This window comes from Anomaloglossus baeobatrachus, chromosome 5 (assembly GCF_048569485.1).
Source record: "Anomaloglossus baeobatrachus isolate aAnoBae1 chromosome 5, aAnoBae1.hap1, whole genome shotgun sequence".
Lineage (NCBI taxonomy): Eukaryota > Metazoa > Chordata > Amphibia > Anura > Aromobatidae > Anomaloglossus > Anomaloglossus baeobatrachus.
In genome coordinates, this window is record NC_134357.1 from 87,869,084 (window position 1) to 87,889,613 (window position 20,530).

Here is a 20,530-nt window from a genome sequence, read left to right on the forward strand (position 1 = left end):
CCGGGTACAACAGCTAGTGTTACTATACTGTACATCTTAAGTGGAGTAATATTTCTGGCGAGGCACACACCACTGATAAGAGGTGTTGAATTTATTAAGTGTCAAGTGCCTCTTAATGAATTGTTGCATCTTATTCCTGCACAGCCCTCATAAAGACTGGGTCGGAGCTCCAGTGTATAGCAAATCGCCAATATCTGATTTTTGCTGTGCACAATAAATGTGTATAAAATTGTGTCTGAATTCTGTCTCTTCTCGCTTTTCTCTTTGGCTCTCCTCTCTTTTCTCTTTGGCTCTTCTCTCTTTTCTCTTTGGCTCTTCTCTCTTTTCTCTTTGGCTCTTCTCTCTTTTCTCTTTGGCTCTTCTCTCTTTCTCTTTGGCTCTTCTCTCTTTCTCTTTGGCTCTTTTCTCTTTGTCTCTTCTCTCTTTGCTCTTTGATTCTTCGCTCTTTTCTCTTTGGCTCTTCTCTCTTTTCTCTTTGGCTCTTCTCTCTTTGGCTCTTTTCTCTTTTCTCTTTGGCTCTTCTCTCTTTCTCTTTGGCTCTTTTCTCTTTGGCTCTTCTCTCTTTTGCTCTTCTCTCTTTTCTCTTTGGCTCTTCTCTCTTTTCTCTTTGGCTCTTCTCTCTTTTCTCTTTGGCTCTTCTCTCTTTTCTCTTTGGCTCTTCTCTCTTTTCTCTTTGGCTCTTCTCTCTTTTCTATTTGGCTCTTCTCACTTTTCTCTTTGGCTCTTCTCACTTTTCTCTTTGGCTCTTCTGTCTTTTCTCTTTGTCTCTTCTCTCTTTGCTCTTTGATTCTTCGCTCTTTTCTCTTTGGCTCTTCTCTCTTTTCTCTTTGGCTCTTCTCTTTTCTCTTTGGCTCTTCTCTCTTTTCTCTTTGGCTCTTCTCTCTTTTCTCTTTGGCTCTTCTCTCTTTTCTCTTTGGCTCTTCTCTCTTTTCTCTTTGGCTCTTCTCTCTTTTCTCTTTGGCTCTTCTCACTTTTCTCTTTGGCTCTTCTCACTTTTCTCTTTGGCTCTTCTCACTTTTCTCTTTGGCTCTTCTGTCTTTTCTCTTTGTCTCTTCTCTCTTTGATTCTTCGCTCTTTTCTCTTTGGCTCTTCTCTCTTTTCTCTTTGGCTCTTCTCTCTTTTCTCTTTTGCTCTTCTCTCTTTTCTCTTTGGCTCTTCTCTCTTTTCTCTTTGGCTCTTCTCACTTTTCTCTTTGGCTCTTCTCTCTTTTGCTCTTCTCTCTTTTCTCTTTGGCTCTTCTCTCTTTTCTCTTTGGCTCTTCTCTCTTTGGCTCTTTTCTCTTTTCTCTTTGGCTCTTCTCTCTTTCTCTTTGGCTCTTTTCTCTTTGGCTCTTCTCTCTTTTGCTCTTCTCTCTTTTCTCTTTGGCTCTTCTCTCTTTTCTCTTTGGCTCTTCTCTCTTTTCTCTTTGGCTCTTCTCTCTTTTCTCTTTGGCTCTTCTCTCTTTTCTCTTTGGCTCTTCTCTCTTTTCTCTTTGGCTCTTCTCTCTTTTCTATTTGGCTCTTCTCACTTTTCTCTTTGGCTCTTCTCACTTTTCTCTTTGGCTCTTCTGTCTTTTCTCTTTGGCTCTTCTCTCTTTGCTCTTTGATTCTTCGCTCTTTTCTCTTTGGCTCTTCTCTCTTTTCTCTTTGGCTCTTCTCTTTTCTCTTTGGCTCTTCTCTCTTTTCTCTTTGGCTCTTCTCTCTTTTCTCTTTGGCTCTTCTCTCTTTTCTCTTTGGCTCTTCTCTCTTTTCTCTTTGGCTCTTCTCTCTTTTCTCTTTGGCTCTTATCTCTTTTCTCTTTGGCTCTTCTCACTTTTCTCTTTGGCTCTTCTCACTTTTCTCTTTGGCTCTTCTCACTTTTCTCTTTGGCTCTTCTGTCTTTTCTCTTTGTCTCTTCTCTCTTTGATTCTTCGCTCTTTTCTCTTTGGCTCTTCTCTCTTTTCTCTTTGGCTCTTCTCTCTTTTCTCTTTTGCTCTTCTCTCTTTGGCTCTTCTCTCTTTTCTCTTTGGCTCTTCTCACTTTTCTCTTTGGCTCTTCTCTCTTTTGCTCTTCTCTCTTTTCTCTTTGGCTCTTCTCTCTTTTCTCTTTGGCTCTTCTCTCTTTTCTCTTTGGCTCTTCTCTCTTTTCTCTTTGGCTCTTCTCTCTTTTCTCTTTGGCTCTTCTCTCTTTTCTATTTGGCTCTTCTCACTTTTCTCTTTGGCTCTTCTCACTTTTCTCTTTGGCTCTTCTGTCTTTTCTCTTTGTCTCTTCTCTCTTTGCTCTTTGATTCTTCGCTCTTTTCTCTTTGGCTCTTCTCTTTTTTCTCTTTGGCTCTTCTCTCTTTTCTCTTTTGCTCTTCTCTCTTTTCTCTTTGGCTCTTCTCTCTTTGGCTCTTCTCTCTTTTCTCTTTGGCTCTTCTCTCTTTTCTCTTTGGCTCTTCTCACTTTTCTCTTTGGCTCTTCTCTCTTTTCTCTTTGTCTCTTCTCTCTTTGCTCTTTGATTCTTCGCTCTTTTCTCTTTGGCTCTTCTCTCTTTTGCTCTTCTCTCTTTTTTCTTTTTTTGGCTCTTCTCTCTTTGGATCTATAGCACGTGATGCTATATTGTTGAGTTGTAATTTTTTGTTTTGTTTTTTTGCTTAAATGCATGGAATGCTTTATTTTCCTTGCTGAAGCTGCATAGAAAGCGTTTCACCAGACAAGATTTATCACTTTTCACAAATTAAATTGAAAGAATGCTTAGTTTGTGTAGCATTATGTGACACAAATTAGAATTAAAAGGCTTTCCACTTTAAGAAAAATAGTATCAAAAGGTTTTTATACTTGAGAAATAACAAAAAACTGGGCTCCAGTTGCATCTCTCTCTGATCCAGTCTCTGTTTTAGCTGCATTTCAACAGTACACACCACCGCTGCAGCCAATCACTGAGCTCAGCAGCTGCTGTAAATGTCATTAGCATTACTGAGCTCAATGGCTCATGCTAACACTGCTGCAGCCTAAGGGCAGAGTCACACTAGTACATGGCATGCGATGCAAGAGCATCGGATGTGGCTCTGCAGCAAGCCTGAGCAGAGTGTCATGCAACTGTGATCCGATCCTGGGATTGGATCACAGCTGCAGAGGAAAGGGATAGAGTGATATATCCTTCTCCTCTCTTGTCAGCCTGTGCATATGTTGCACTGCACTTGGATGTCATCAAAGTGCAGTTCGATGTTTCATTCGCACCCATAGACTTGCATGGGTGCGAGTAATCCGAGGCTCGCAAATAATCGCAGCATGCTGCAATTTTTTACCTCAGTCCAATTAGAGCTGATGAAAAATTTGCAGATGTGGTCTGCAGTATTGGGGCCGACTGCAATGTGAGATTTTCCCACATCGCACTCATGCGAGTCATACCCCAGTGTGACTCTACCCAAAGACACAGACTCAGAACAGCAATGTGGAACTGGTGCTGGACCTGGAGAGAGTGAGTACTCGCTCTTTATACCAATTAAAGGGAATCTGTCACCAGGTTTTTACTCCCTTAACTAAGAGCAGCATAATGTAGGGACAGAGACCCTGATTCCAGTGATATGTCACTTACTGAGCTGTTTGCTGTCATTTTAAGGGCTCATGCGCACGTAACTGCTGATTATTCTGCAGCGATTTGACAGCACATGTGCGCTTCAAATCACTGCAGAAACACTGCATAATGGATGCAGTTTTTTTGTTAAAAAAAGCCGATTTCATGCGCTATGGCTGCTGCCCCCACCATAGACAGAGTGGGAGCTGCATCCAGAATGCACAAATTAATTGACATGCTGCTTTTATAAACGCAAGGATTTGGGTCAAAATTTTAGCACCCAAATCACTGCGTTCATAAAAGCATCGTGCGCACATATCATGCACAATCTACATAGATTGTGCTGGGGACGCAGGACGCATGAATTGACGCTGCAGTGCAATACGCAGCGTAAATGCATGCAATTACGCAACGTGTGCATGAGCCCTTATAAAATCTATGTTTTCTCTGCTGCAGATCTAGCAGTTATACAGAGCTTATGAATATGCCGGACTACCTGCAGCACGACAAGTAGTCCTCTAATCATAATCTACTGCTGATTAAATAGTGATTTTATCAAAATTACACTAAGCAGCCCAGTAAGTGACACATCACTGGAATCAGGATCTCTGCCGCTACGTTATGCTGGTCTCAGATTAGGTGGCAAAAACCTGATGATAAAAAACCTTTAAAGGGAATTTTTGCTACCTTATCTGAGAGCAGCATCATTCAGGCAAAGAGGCTCTGAATCCAGTGATGTACTACTTAGATTATTGGGTGCACCCATTCTGAAAGCTGAGAGCTGTTCCGTCCACACCAGGTTCTCAATTGAGATTGTACATTGTCAGTGAGATTAAGGCCAGCTTTGCACACTACGACATCGCAGGTGCGATGTCGGTGGGGTCAAATCGAAAGTGACGCACATCCGGCGTCACTTGCGATGTTGTAATGTGTAAAACCTTTTTGATACGATGAATGAGCGCAAAAGCGTCGTTATCGTATCTTCGGTGTAGGGTCCGACATTTCCATAATGCCGGTGCAGCGACAGGTACGATGTTGTTCCTCAGTCCTGCGGCAGCACACATCGCTGTGTATGAAGCCGCAGGAGCGAGGAACATCTCCTACCTGCATCCCGGCTGCTATGAGAAGGAAGGAGGTGGGTGGGATGTTTACATCCTGCTCATCTCCGCTGCTATTGGCCGCCTGTCGTGTGACGTCGTTGTGACGCCTCACGGCCCGCCCCCTTAGGAAGGAGGCGGTTCGCCGGCCAGAGCGACGTCGCAGGACAGGTGAGTGCATGTGAAGCTGCCGTAGCGATAATGTTCGCTACGGCAACTATCACAAGATATCGCTGCTGCGACGGGGGCGGGGACTATCGCACTCGACATCGCAGCATCGGCATGCGATGTCGTAATGTGCAAAGCCCGCCTAAGGATTAAGCGCGCCAGATTGTTGTGAGCATGACAATGTAGTCCTAGCAATGATGAGTCCTGCTCCTTAAACAAACATTCCAGGAAAACAGATCAGATCTTGACAAGACAGGCATCCCTGAATTCTATGTTTTAACCATTGCAGCATGCTGTCTTCAGATTAAATGGCAAAAATCTGCTGACAGATTCTCTTTAACAAGTATAAAAGTGTTGAGAACAACTTTTCTTAAAGTGGAAAACCCCTTTAAGCATAAAAATGTGCACTCACTTCTGTGGCTGAACATTACTAAGCCATGCAACAACATTGTGTGAGTCGCACGCAACATCCAGCTTCGGCTGCAGATTGGACCGGACGTCGAACCAGGGAAGCTGGAATATTTTTTTTTTTTCATCTCTAGTTCAAATAATAACATAAACCGATAACCAATTGAATTGAAGGTGTAACAACCATTAGGCAATTGCAGTTTCATAAAGACCAAGTATTATCCCAGACTACTATAACATTATGTAGAATATTATACTTAGTCATAGCTGTTATTAGTCTCGGCTGATGTAATGTATTAACAATGGCTAATTCTCAAAATTCAGATGATTTGTATTATTTGATCTTAACATGATATTTTTTTACCTATTTTCTAGCCATGTAATAATATAACTGTGGATATCGCATTAAATGGCAACCATACCAATTTCCTACAAGCGGTAAGTTACACAAGTTATTCTCAAGCATTATTCATCCTTCTGCTGACTTGTGTGAATTGTATAATAATAAGTCTAGGTATAAGCTGTTAAATTTACTCCGATTGTACAGTGATAAATTTGCCAACTGTATATTTACCACCACCTTGCTAAAGGGGCAATTGAGGAATGGTGTAATATACATCATCTATTTTTAACTGACAACATTAAAGGGAACCTGACAGGAAGAAAATCTATTTAAAGGGAACCTGTCAGCTGATTTATGCTGCCCAAACCATGGACCGCATGAATCAGAGACTGGCGGCACAATTGCAGAAAGGTAACAGTTTGAGAAGCCACAATCTGAGGCTGAGGCCACACGAGGATTACTGCAAATGCTTGCATGACACTCGGCACATGCTCGCAGCACAGCGGGAGCACAGTGTCATGCGACTCTAGTCCGATCGTGCGATCAAACCCGAGTTGCGGAGGGGAGGACCAGCGCTGCAGAGGGGAGGGATTTATCTCCCTATCTCCTCCATTGCCAGCTGATGCGAGAATCGCACTGCTCTTGCGTTACACCAGTGTACTGCGAGTGCAGTGCGATGTTTCTCTTGCCCCATAGACTTGAATGGGTGTGAGTGGAACAAGATCGCATTCCACCTGCAGCATGCTGCAACTGTTTTCTCGGTCCGATTAGGGCCCCATACAGTAATATTGGTCTGAGTGAAATGCAATTTTTTTATCGCATTTCATTCACTCCGTATTACTCGCCGTGTGTGCTAACCCTTAGGCCAAAAAAGACAGCCGTGAATTCTCTCATCCGAAATGATCGGGCCGATTATGCAAATTCATCACAGGAGGGACTGAGGGCATAAATACATCACAGGAGGGGCTGCGAACATATATACATCACAGGAGGGACTGGGGGCATATATGCATCACAGGAGGATTGGGGACATATACACATCACAGGAGGGGCCAGAGACATATACACATCACAGGAGGGGCTGGGGACATCTACACATCACAGGAGGAGTTGGGGCTCGGACATCACTGGGGGGAACAGACAGTACTGCCGGGCACGGACAGCAGTGGCAGCGGCAAGGACAGAACTAGAGTGGCACGAACAGAACTGGGGGACAAAGACAGGACTGAGGGGGCACATACATCACCAAGGGGGCACAGACAGCACTGGGAGTGGCATACAGCACTGGGAGGGGGTGGCACACAGCACTGGGAGGGGGGCAAATAGCACTGGTGGGCATTCATAGTACTTGGGGGTACACAGCACTGGGTGTTGGGCTCACAGCAGCAGGAGGCAGGATGTTCACAGCACAGTGGGAGGCAGGAGGAGGCTCCCAGCACCACAGGTTGCAGAAGGCTCACAGCACCACGGGAGACAGGAGGCTCACAACAGCAAGAGGTAGGAGTTACACAGCAGCAGGAGGCAGGAGTTACAAAGAAGTGGGTGGCAGGAAGCGCCCAGCACTACAGTAGGCTCACAGCACAGTGGGAGGCAGGAGGCTCACAGCACCGCGGGAGACAGGAGGCTCACAGCACTGTGGGAGGCAGGACTCAAACAGCACTGCAGAAGGCAGGAGACTCACAGCACCGTGGGAGGCAGGAGGCTCACAGCACCGTGGGAGGCAGGAGGCTCACAGCACCGCGGGAGGCAGGAGGCTCACAGCAGCAGGAGACAGGAGTTACACAGAAGCGGGTGGCAGGAGGTTCCCAGCACTGCAGTAGGCTCACAGCACCGTGGGAGGCAAGAGGCTCACAGCACCGCTGGAGGCAGAAGGCTCACAGCACCGCGGGAGGCAGGAGGCTCACAGCAGCAGGAGACAGGAGTTACACAGAAGCGGGTGGCAGGAGGTTCCCAGCACTGCAGTAGACTCACAGCACCGTGGGAGGCAAAAGGCTCACAGCACCGCTGGAGGCAGAAGGCTCACAGCACTGTGGGAGGCAGGAGGTTCACAGCACCGTGGGAGGCAGGAGGTTCACAGCACCGTGGGAGGCAAGAGGCTCACAGCACCATGGGAGGCAGGAGGCTCACAGCACCGTGAGAGGCGGGAGTCAAACAGCACCGCAGAAGGCAGGAGGCTCACAGTGCCTTAGGAGGCAGGAGTCAAACAGCACCATGGGAGGCAGGAGAATCACATCAACATGGGAGGCAGGAGGTTCACAGGACCGCGGGAGGCTGGAGGCTGACAGCACCATGGGAGGCAGAAGTCAAACAGCACCACGGGAGGCAGGAGGCTCACAGCACCGCGGGAGGCAGGAGTCAAACAGCACCGCAGAAGGCAGGTGGCTCACAGCACTTTGGGAGGCAGGAGGCTCACAGCACCACGGGAGGCAGGAGGCTCACAGCACCACGGGAGGCAGGAGGCTCACAGCACCACGGGAGGCAGGAGGCTCACAGCAGCAGGAGGCAGGAGTCAAACAGCACCGTGGGAAGCCGGAGGCTCACAGCACCGCGGGAGGCAGGAGGCTCACAGCACCACAGGAGGCAGGATGCTCACAGCACCACGGGAGGCAGGATGCTCACAGCAGCAGGAAGCAGGAGTCAAACAGCACAGACATCTCACACACTGACACAAATCCCAGGCACTGACGACACTTGCAGGAGACTGGAGGTCAGCCAGAAGCTGAATATGACAGATGCTGGACTGATCTGCCCTATCAATCAAATGAAGGAGGCAGGAGCTGGGCAGTTAATAAGAAGTGAGGAGCAAGGCTTAAATATAAGCCCTACCCCAAAAAAAACCCCTAGTTTAGGTTCAATAATGAAGTGTCCATGCAGCTAAAAATGTTAAAGATACTTCAGGACACTTCATTATAGAAAGCGGACACCCCGCAATCATTTTCACCAGATGCCGAGTGGGAGGCCCTGCAGTAGATCACATACCCACACACATCAGATTTCACACCCGCACACATCAGATCACACACCCACACTCACCACATCCAGTGATACCGATTTCCTGAGACGCAGTACGGTGGAGCACAAGGACCTGTGTCTGCGGATGGAATGCTTTCAGGACCTGCGATGCGTAACTTCCTCCCATCTTTTCCTGTGGCTGGAGGCATTCTGTACTACTGGATGTGGTGAGTGACTATGAGTGTGTGTGTGCGATCTGGTCGGTGATTGTGTGTATGTGTGTATGAGTGTGTGAGTGTGTGTGTGCGCAATCTGATGTGTGTGTCAGCAAGAAGCAGGGGAGGCAGCGTGCAGCATACCTGCTGAGAGGGCCCGTCGGAGATCACAGGGAGGACCTGGGACCCACGCAGACGTCTGAGGTTCCTCTATGTATGACGATCCTGGGAAGGGGGTCTGCTTTTTCTGGTTGGGGTATACTTACCCCCAACCATGTTTCTCCAAGAATAAGACCTATTCCAAAAATAAGCCATAGCGCTATTTGGGGGGCAAAAAAATCATAAGAGAGTGTCTTATTTTTGGAAAAACACGGTATGTGTTTGATCGATATTAGTTCATTAGATCATGTCTACTTTTGGAAAGGTTTATGGCAGTATATTCTACTGTGGGTTCTTGGTAACATGAGTTTATTAGAGTACGGTTATAAATATTTAAAAAATATGGAAAATGGATGTTTTGTGAGTTTAGCAATTTACCAGTCTGTTATAACCCATTTTATACATAATCTGTATATAATTATATGCTTATCATCACCACAAGGCTTATAAAGTAACTATTGTTTCTTAGGCTATGTGCGCACACTGAGTATTTGATGCAAAAATTTTCATATCAAATCTGCACCTTCTGACAGAAAAACGCATCAAAACAAAACTTTTTGCTGTGTTTTTGGGGTGTTTTCATAATGAAGTCAAAGGGTTGAAGGACTGAAAACGCAAGAAAAATGCACCAAGTGACATGCTGAAGTTTATATTCTGCACCAAATATGCAAGGAAAAAAAATAAGCAACGTGGGCCCAGGACTTCAGAATTCTCATTGACTTTGCTGACATTAGGATAGACATGCAGATTTGTGAAAAAACTGCACCAAAAATGCAGTTTGCAAGTGGCCATAAAGTTCTTTTTTTTTTCATTAAAGGGAACCTGTCACCAGATTTTGGCTGCTAAACTAAAACTAGCACCTTAAGCAGCGCCTGGGCTGCATGCTATATAGGTGCACGCTACCCCCTGACCATCCCCATAGACCCCACAAATACTTTTTGTAAAATCTAAGGCCATGTATGGAAATTGTCCGGTCCGGTCAGATGGGTGTCCTAATCTGCGCCTCCTGTCCCTCCTTTCACCATCCTCCTGTGCTGATTGATGTGGATGACGCCTTGGACACCATTTACGTAGGTGGTCAAAATCTCGTGCCTGCACAGACATATTCCCGGCGCGTGCAGGCGCACTTCGCAGAGCCGAAATAATAGGTGCGCTTGCGCGAACCGGCAAGTTCTCTGTGGGGGCCCAAGATTATGCCCTGATTTCTGTCTCTCATTTACAATTATCATGCTGATTCTATACATACAGTTAGGTCCAGAAATATTTGGACAGTGACACAAGTTTTGTTATTTTAGCTGTTTACAAAAACATGTTCAGAAATACAATTATATATATAATATATGCTGAAAGTGCACACTCCCAGCTGCAATATGAGAGTTTTCACATCCAAATCGGAGAAAGGGTTTAGGAATCATAGCTCTGTAATGCATAGCCTCCTCTTTTTAAAGGGACCAAAAGTAATTGGACAAGGGACTCTAAGGGCTGCAATTAACTCTGAAGGCATCTCCCTCGTTAACCTGTAATCAATGAAGTAGTTAAAAGGTCTGGGGTTGATTACAGGTGTGTGGTTTTGCATTTGGAAGCTGTTGCTGTGACCAGACAACATGCGGTCTTAGGAACTCTCAATTGAGGTGAAGCAGAACATCCTGAGGCTGAAAAAAAAGAAAAAATCCATCAGAGAGATAGCAGACATGCTTGGAGTAGCAAAATCAACAGTCGGGTACATTCTGAGAAAAAAGGAATTGACTGGTGAGCTTGGGAACTCAAAAAGGCCTGGGCGTCCACGGATGACAACAGTGGTGGATGATCGCTGCATACTTTCTTTGGTGAAGAAGAACCCGTTCACAACATAAACTGAAGTCCAGAACACTCTCAGTGAAGTAGGTGTATCTGTCTCTAAGTCAACAGTAAAGAGAAGACTCCATGAAAGTAAATACAAAGGGTTGACATCTAGATGCAAACCATTCATCAATTCCAAAAATAGACAGGCCAGAGTTAAATTTGCTGAAAAACACCTCATGAAGCCAGCTCAGTTCTGGAAAAGTATTCTATGGACAGATGAGACAAAGATCAACCTGTACCAGAATGATGGGAAGAAACAGGTTTGGAGAAGAAAGGGAACGGCACATGATCCAAGGCACACCACATCCTCTGTAAAACATGGTGGAGGCAACATGATGGCATGGGCATGCATGGCTTTCAATGGCACTGGGTCACTTGTGTTTATTGATGACATAACAGCAGACAAGAGTAGCCGGATGAATTCTGAAGTGTACCGGGATATACTTTCAGCCCAGATTCAGCCAAATGCCGCAAAGTTGATCGGACGACGCTTCATAGTACAGATGGACAATGACCCCAAGCATACAGCCAAAGCTACCCAGGAGTTCATGAGTGCAAAAAAGTGGAACATTCTGCAATGGCCAAGTCAATCACCAGATCTTAACCCAATTGAGCATGCATTTCACTTGCTCAAATCCAGACTTAAGACGGAAAGACCCACAAACAAGCAAGACCTGAAGGCTGCGGCTGTAAAGGCCTGGCAAAGCATTAAGAAGTAGAGATGAGCGAACCGGTCCCGGTTCGGCTCGAGGCGGTTCGCCGAACGGGGGGTCTGGCTCGAGTTCGGCTCGTCGAACGTTCGACGAACCGAACTCGAGCCCATAGGAAACAATGGCAGGCAATCACAAACACAGTAAAACACCTAGAAAACACCCTCAAAGGTGTCCAAAAGGTGACAAACAACTCACAACACAACACAAACACATGGGAAAGTGACAAGGACATGTACTCATGCGAAAACAAAACAGCTGGACAAGGAAAAAGAGGAGGACACACAGATATAGGCATGGCACGCCCTTCTAAAGTCATGTAAAACACCGCAAGGTGACTCCAAGCGGAGTCTCCCTTTTTTCCAAAAATTGGGCCCCACACACCCACCCCTTCAGTGGCAGCAGTTGTGCCCCAGTTGTACACTTCACAGCTAGATTTGCATCAAGCACATTCAAAAATACGCCATTCTTATCCGTCCCCAGGATGACACCGGGGTAGGTAGCAAAGTCTTTCCTGATCCCAGCTCTGTTCATCTTGGCTTCTTTTAAAAACACAGCAAGCAAGGGTTACTCCAAGCGGAGTCTCCCTTTTTTCCAAAAATTGGGCCCCACACACACCCACCCCTTCAGTGGCAGCACTTGGGCCCCAGTTGTACACTTCACAGCTAGATTTGCATCAAGCACATTCAAAAATACGCTATTCTTAACCGTCCCCAGGATGACACCGGGGTAGGTAGCAAAGTCTTTCCTGATCCCAGCTCTGTTCATCTTGGCTTCTTTTAAAAACACAGCAAGCAAGGGTTACTCCAAGCGGAGTCTCCCTTTTTTCCAAAAATTGGGCCACACAGACACCCACCCCATCAGTGGCAGCACTTGGGCCCTAGTTGCAAACAGGATGTTTTGATTTGCATCAAGCACATTCAAAAATACGCTATTCTTAGCCGTCCACAGGATGACACCGGGGTAGGTAGCAAAGTCTTTCCTGATCCCAGCTCTGTTCATCTTGGCTTCTTTTAAAAACACAGCAAGCAAGGGTTACTCCAAGCGGAGTCTCCCTTTTTTCCAAAAATTGGGCCACACAGACACCCACCCCATCAGTGGCAGCACTTGGGCCCTAGTTGCAAACAGGATGTTTTGATTTGCATCAAGCACATTCAAAAATACGCTATTCTTAGCCGTCCCCAGGATGACACCGGGGTAGGTAGCAAAGTCTTTGCTGACCCATGACTTGTTCATCTTGGCTTCTTTTAAAAACAATGTAAGCAAGGGTTACTCCAAGCGGAGTCTCCCTTTTTTCCAAAAATTGGGCCACACAGACACCCACCCCATCAGTGGCAGCACTTGGGCCCTAGTTGCAAACAGGATGTTTTGATTTGCATCAAGCACATTCAAAAATACGCTATTCTTAGCCGTCCCCAGGATGACACCGGGGTAGGTAGCAAAGTCTTTGCTGACCCATGACTTGTTCATCTTGGCTTCTTTTAAAAACAATGTAAGCAAGGGTTACTCCAAGCGGAGTCTCCCTTTTTTCCAAAAATTGGGCCACACAGACACCCACCCCATCAGTGGCAGCACTTGGGCCCTAGTTGCAAACAGGATGTTTTGATTTGCATCAAGCACATTCAAAAATACGCTATTCTTAGCCGTCCACAGGATGACACCGGGGTAGGTAGCAAAGTCTTTCCTGATCCCAGCTCTGTTCATCTTGGCTTCTTTTAAAAACACAGCAAGCAAGGGTTACTCCAAGCGGAGTCTCCCTTTTTTCCAAAAATTGGGCCACACAGACACCCACCCCATCAGTGGCAGCACTTGGGCCCTAGTTGCAAACAGGATGTTTTGATTTGCATCAAGCACATTCAAAAATACGCTATTCTTAGCCGTCCCCAGGATGACACCGGGGTAGGTAGCAAAGTCTTTGCTGACCCATGACTTGTTCATCTTGGCTTCTTTTAAAAACAATGTAAGCAAGGGTTACTCCAAGCGGAGTCTCCCTTTTTTCCAAAAATTGGGCCACACAGACACCCACCCCATCAGTGGCAGCACTTGGGCCCTAGTTGCAAACAGGATGTTTTGATTTGCATCAAGCACATTCAAAAATACGCTATTCTTAGCCGTCCACAGGATGACACCGGGGTAGGTAGCAAAGTCTTTCCTGATCCCAGCTCTGTTCATCTTGGCTTCTTTTAAAAACACAGCAAGCAAGGGTTACTCCAAGCGGAGTCTCCCTTTTTTCCAAAAATTGGGCCACACAGACACCCACCCCATCAGTGGCAGCACTTGGGCCCTAGTTGCAAACAGGATGTTTTGATTTGCATCAAGCACATTCAAAAATACGCTATTCTTAGCCGTCCCCAGGATGACACCGGGGTAGGTAGCAAAGTCTTTGCTGACCCATGACTTGTTCATCTTGGCTTCTTTTAAAAACAATGTAAGCAAGGGTTACTCCAAGCGGAGTCTCCCTTTTTTCCAAAAATTGGGCCACACAGACACCCACCCCATCAGTGGCAGCACTTGGGCCCTAGTTGCAAACAGGATGTTTTGATTTGCATCAAGCACATTCAAAAATACGCTATTCTTAGCCGTCCACAGGATGACACCGGGGTAGGTAGCAAAGTCTTTCCTGATCCCAGCTCTGTTCATCTTGGCTTCTTTTAAAAACACAGCAAGCAAGGGTTACTCCAAGCGGAGTCTCCCTTTTTTCCAAAAATTGGGCCACACAGACACCCACCCCATCAGTGGCAGCACTTGGGCCCTAGTTGCAAACAGGATGTTTTGATTTGCATCAAGCACATTCAAAAATACGCTATTCTTAGCCGTCCCCAGGATGACACTGGGGTAGGTAGCAAAGTCTTTGCTGACCCATGACTTGTTCATCTTGGCTTCTTTTAAAAACAATGTAAGCAAGGGTTACTCCAAGCGGAGTCTCCCTTTTTTCCAAAAATTGGGCCACACAGACACCCACCCCATCAGTGGCAGCACTTGGGCCCTAGTTGCAAACAGGATGTTTTGATTTGCATCAAGCACATTCAAAAATACGCTATTCTTAGCCGTCCCCAGGATGACACCGGGGTAGGTAGCAAAGTCTTTGCTGACCCATGACTTGTTCATCTTGGCTTCTTTTAAAAACAATGTAAGCAAGGGTTACTCCAAGCGGAGTCTCCCTTTTTTCCAAAAATTGGGCCACACAGACACCCACCCCATCAGTGGCAGCACTTGGGCCCTAGTTGCAAACAGGATGTTTTGATTTGCATCAAGCACATTCAAAAATACGCTATTCTTAGCCGTCCACAGGATGACACCGGGGTAGGTAGCAAAGTCTTTCCTGATCCCAGCTCTGTTCATCTTGGCTTCTTTTAAAAACACAGCAAGCAAGGGTTACTCCAAGCGGAGTCTCCCTTTTTTCCAAAAATTGGGCCACACAGACACCCACCCCATCAGTGGCAGCACTTGGGCCCTAGTTGCAAACAGGATGTTTTGATTTGCATCAAGCACATTCAAAAATACGCTATTCTTAGCCGTCCCCAGGATGACACCGGGGTAGGTAGCAAAGTCTTTGCTGACCCATGACTTGTTCATCTTGGCTTCTTTTAAAAACAATGTAAGCAAGGGTTACTCCAAGCGGAGTCTCCCTTTTTTCCAAAAATTGGGCCACACAGACACCCACCCCATCAGTGGCAGCACTTGGGCCCTAGTTGCAAACAGGATGTTTTGATTTGCATCAAGCACATTCAAAAATACGCTATTCTTAGCCGTCCACAGGATGACACCGGGGTAGGTAGCAAAGTCTTTCCTGATCCCAGCTCTGTTCATCTTGGCTTCTTTTAAAAACACAGCAAGCAAGGGTTACTCCAAGCGGAGTCTCCCTTTTTTCCAAAAATTGGGCCACACAGACACCCACCCCATCAGTGGCAGCACTTGGGCCCTAGTTGCAAACAGGATGTTTTGATTTGCATCAAGCACATTCAAAAATACGCTATTCTTAGCCGTCCCCAGGATGACACCGGGGTAGGTAGCAAAGTCTTTGCTGACCCATGACTTGTTCATCTTGGCTTCTTTTAAAAACAATGTAAGCAAGGGTTACTCCAAGCGGAGTCTCCCTTTTTTCCAAAAATTGGGCCACACAGACACCCACCCCATCAGTGGCAGCACTTGGGCCCTAGTTGCAAACAGGATGTTTTGATTTGCATCAAGCACATTCAAAAATACGCTATTCTTAGCCGTCCACAGGATGACACCGGGGTAGGTAGCAAAGTCTTTCCTGATCCCAGCTCTGTTCATCTTGGCTTCTTTTAAAAACACAGCAAGCAAGGGTTACTCCAAGCGGAGTCTCCCTTTTTTCCAAAAATTGGGCCACACAGACACCCACCCCATCAGTGGCAGCACTTGGGCCCTAGTTGCAAACAGGATGTTTTGATTTGCATCAAGCACATTCAAAAATACGCTATTCTTAGCCGTCCCCAGGATGACACCGGGGTAGGTAGCAAAGTCTTTCCTGATCCCAGCTCTGTTCATCTTGGCTTCTTTTAAAAACACAGCAAGCAAGGGTTACTCCAAGCGGAGTCTCCCTTTTTTCCAAAAATTGGGCCACACAGACACCCACCCCATCAGTGGCAGCACTTGGGCCCTAGTTGCAAACAGGATGTTTTGATTTGCATCAAGCACATTCAAAAATACGCTATTCTTAGCCGTCCCCAGGATGACACCGGGGTAGGTAGCAAAGTCTTTCCTGATCCCAGCTCTGTTCATCTTGGCTTCTTTTAAAAACACAGCAAGCAAGGGTTACTCCAAGCGGAGTCTCCCTTTTTTCCAAAAATTGGGCCACACAGACACCCACCCCATCAGTGGCAGCACTTGGGCCCTAGTTGCAAACAGGATGTTTTGATTTGCATCAAGCACATTCAAAAATACGCTATTCTTAGCCGTCCACAGGATGACACCGGGGTAGGTAGCAAAGTCTTTCCTGATCCCAGCTCTGTTCATCTTGGCTTCTTTTAAAAACACAGCAAGCAAGGGTTACTCCAAGCGGAGTCTCCCTTTTTTCCAAAAATTGGGCCACACAGACACCCACCCCATCAGTGGCAGCACTTGGGCCCTAGTTGCAAACAGGATGTTTTGATTTGCATCAAGCACATTCCAAATCCACAAGCATTTACTCTCCCCAGGATGACACAGGGGTAGTAAATTCCTTCTGGATCCATGACTTGTTCATTTTGATGAACGTCAGTCTGTCCACATTGTCACTGGACAGACGCGTGCGCTTATCTGTCAGCACACACCCAGCAGCACTGAATACACGTTCAGAGACAACGCTGGCAGCTGGACACGACAAAATCTCCAAGGCGTAAGTTGCGAGCTCTGGCCATTTTTGTAGGTTTGAAGCCCAAAAGGAGCAAGGCTCCAGTTGCACAGTCATGGCATCGATGTTCATTTGGAGATACTCCTGTATCATCCTCTCCAGCCGTTGACTATGTGTCAGACTTGTTGTCTCTGGTGGCCTTGCAAAAGAGGGTCTAAAAAAATTATGAAAAGATTCCATAAAATTGCTGTTACCGGCACCAGAAAAGGTCCTACTGGTACGGGTAGACTGTTGAAGATGACGAGACCGTCCCATGTTTGTCAAGTTACAACTGGGAGATTCACTCCCTGCACCTGCACGGTTGTTTGGTGGAAAAGCCGAGCTAAGATCTAGTAACAGCTTCTGCTGATACTCCTGCATACGTGCGTCCCTTTCTATGGCTGGAATTATGTCACAAAATTTGGACTTGTACCGGGGATCTAATAGTGTGGCAATCCAGTAGTCATCATCACTTCTAATTTTGACAATACGACTGTCATGTTGGAGGTAGTGCAACAAAAAGGCACTCATGTGTCTTGCGCAGCCATGCGGACCAAGTCCATGCTGTGTTTGTGGCATAGAGGTGCTACCCGTTCTTTCTTCCTCTGACATCTGACCCCAACCTCTTTCAACTGAAATTTGACCAAGGTCTCCCTCATCCGCTGAGTCTTCCATGTCCATGGACAGTTCGTCCTCCATTTCTTCATGTTCTCCTGCACCTTGCTCAACATTTCGCCTGCTACTATGCGCCCTTGTCGATCCCTGTCCCCCATGGTCCCATGCCTGCTGCGTTGGTGATGATGAACGTCTGGACCTTCGTGATGTTGTTGTCCCTTGCGCATATGAATCCTCCTGTAGTTCCTCCCCTTCATGTTGTCCCACCCCCTGACTCCGAATAGTGTTTAGCGTGTGCTCCAGCATGTAAATGACTGGAATCGTCATGCTGATAATGGCATTGTCAGCGCTAAACATATTCGTCGCCATGTCGAAACTGTGCAGAAGGGTGCATAGGTCCTTGATCTGAGACCACTCCATCAGGGTGATCTGCCCCACCTCTGCATCTCGTTGGCCCAGGCTATACGTCATGACGTATTGCACCAGGGCTCTGCGGTGCTGCCACAGTCGCTGTAACATGTGGAGAGTTGAATTCCAGCGTGTCGCCACATCGCATTTCAGGCGATGAACCGGCAGGCCGAAAGACTTCTGGAGCGATGCAAGTCGCTCTGCTGCGGCGCTTGAACGGCGGAAGTGAGCTGACAGTTTTCGTGCCCTGTTCAGAAGGCCATCTAGGCCGGGATAGTGTGTTAAAAATTGCTGCACGACAAGGTTCAACACGTGAGCCATACAAGGTACGTGTGTCACCTTGCCCAGGCGAAGTGCCGCACCCAGGTTTGCAGCATTGTCGCACACGGCCTTACCAGGCTGCAGTTTGAGTGGAGACAACCATTTATTAAACTCGGACCGCAAAGCTGACCACAACTCCTCAGCTGTGTGACTCTTATTACCAAGACATGTCAAGCTAAAGACCGCCTGATGCCGTTGCGCTCTGCTGCCAGCATAGTAATGAGGGGTGCGTGATTCCTTCTGCGCAGTGAGAACGCTGGTGGCCTGACCAGGCAGGCTTGGGGCGGAGGTGGAGGACCCAGATGAGGTGGAGGATGCAGAAGCAGTGGCGGAACTTGGACAGACAGAGGATTGACACACAAGTCGTGGGGACGGCAAGACTTGTGCAGCAGACCCTTCACCATCTATCACCATAGTTACCCAGTGCCCAGTCAGCGACATGTAACGTCCCTGTCCATGCTTACTGGTCCAAGTATCGGTGGTGAAATGCACCCGTTCACACACAGAGTTTCTCAAGGAAGCGGTGATGTTGTGTGCGACATGCTGGTGTAGCGCGGGCACACCTTTCTTAGAGAAGTAGTGGCGACTAGGCATCTGGTACTGGGGCACAGCGACAGACATAAGGTCTCTAAAATCCTGTGTGTCCACTAGGCGGAAAGGCAGCATTTCGGTAGCCAACAGCTTACAGAGGGATAGAGTCAACCTCTTAGCTTTGTCATGGGTCGGAGGAAGTGGCCTTTTATTTGACCACATCTGAGGGACAGAGATCTGGCTGCTGTGTGTAGACGGTGTTGAGTAGGGTGTCCCTGGAAAAATGCAGGTTTGTGAGGAAAGTGCAGGCGGAGACATGATGTTGCCTTCATCCAACGTTGGTGCTATCGATGTCTGAGAGAGCTGTACACACTCACTTGTTTCCCCTTCCAAACCAACTGACGACCTTACAAGCAAACTGCCTGTTGCGGTTACAGTGGTGGAAGTTTTGCGTGGAAAAACAGGTGTGGCAGCTGTCCCCACAGTCCTAGAAGATGAAGAGCGCGCGGATGCAGTGGAAGGGGCGGGCGGTGGATGGTTCGCTCCGCTAGGCCGCATTGCAGCACGGTGAGCTTCCCACCGGGACTTATGATATTTATTCATGTGACGATTCATGGAAGAAGTTGTCAAACTGCTGAGCTTTTGACCTCTACTAAGAGAATCATGACAAATGTTACATATCACATGAGTTGGGCGATCTTTTTCGATGTGAAAAAAGGACCAGGCTAGGCAAGGCTTAGAGGCCATGCGACCTGTTGATCCACCCCGAATAATGCTCATAGGCAGAGTGGTGGCTGAGGATGCAGTTGTAGACGTGCTACCAGTGCTCCGACTCTGTCCAGGAAGGCGCAAGGTAACTTCGTCGTCGGTTGCATCCTCCTCCACCGCCTCTGTTGACCTCCTCGAGTGCCTGACTGGGGGTTGACAGTAGGTGGGATCTAGAACGTCATCATCAATTGTTGTGTTTGCACTCCCCTCCCCCTCAGACCGAGCCTCTTCTTGCCCTGACGGAATATTTAAGTTGTCATCCCAATCGGGTATCTGCGTCTCATCTTCATCAGTATGTTCCTCATTGTCTATAACCACAGGTGTTACAGTTTGTGACAAAGGGTCAACATTATGCTCAGAAACTTGGTCCTCACGGCCTGAATCTGAGTCACAAAGGTTCTGGGCATCACTGCAGACCATTTCCTGTTCTGTACTCACTGTAGCTTGGGAGCAGACCTCTGATTCCCAGGCTATAGTGTGACTGAACAGCTCTGCAGACTCAGCCATCTCAGTTCCACCATACTGTGCAGGGCTGATGGAGACTTCAGAGCTGGGAGAAATCAAGTGTGATTGGGATGACAACTCAGAGGACTGGTGTTTTTTGGATGCGGTACTTGAAGTGGCTGAGAGGGCACTTGTTGGACCACTTGAGATCCATTCAAGCATTTTCCTTTTTTGCCCATCATCTACCTTTCTTCCTGTTGTTCGTGTCCGTAAAAAAGGGAGCACATCGGATTGTCCACGGTAAGTAGTAGACATCTTACTTTTGCTGGTAGATGGTCTATCTTCAGCAGATGATAATGGAGCTTTGCCACCTTCCCCACGGACAAAACCTTTTTTGCCTTTTCCACCACGCCTCTTCCCCTTTCCACCAGCATCTGTCATTTTGCCACTCATGTTGATTGCGACAAGATTGTGGACTGAAAATGTGGTAGTAAAAATTGAGAGGTGGTGAAGATTGCAGTGGTGGTCTAGCTTTATTAACAGCAGAATAATAAAGAATAAATATCCCTGACAATGCAACTTAGTTATAATTAGTTGGAGTGTGCAACGCAGGCAGACGTGCTGCAAATGTCTTTGCACTAGTGGGACTATAGCAAAGTCCAATAGCCACGTATAGGATGCCACTAGGTACACTGAGTG

The 20,530-nt window shown here is 47.0% G+C and overlaps 1 protein-coding gene across 1 annotated transcript in view; it reads left to right on the top strand.

Annotated features, from left to right (window-relative positions):
• TMEM26 (transmembrane protein 26) overlaps positions 1 to 20,530 on the top strand; it is a 121,057-nt gene that overhangs the window by 78,110 nt on the left and 22,417 nt on the right. Inside the window, exon 3 of the mRNA XM_075352342.1 lies at positions 5,564 to 5,626. Coding sequence (XP_075208457.1) covers positions 5,564 to 5,626 — 63 coding nt within the window. The remainder of the gene's footprint in view (positions 1 to 5,563; positions 5,627 to 20,530) is intronic.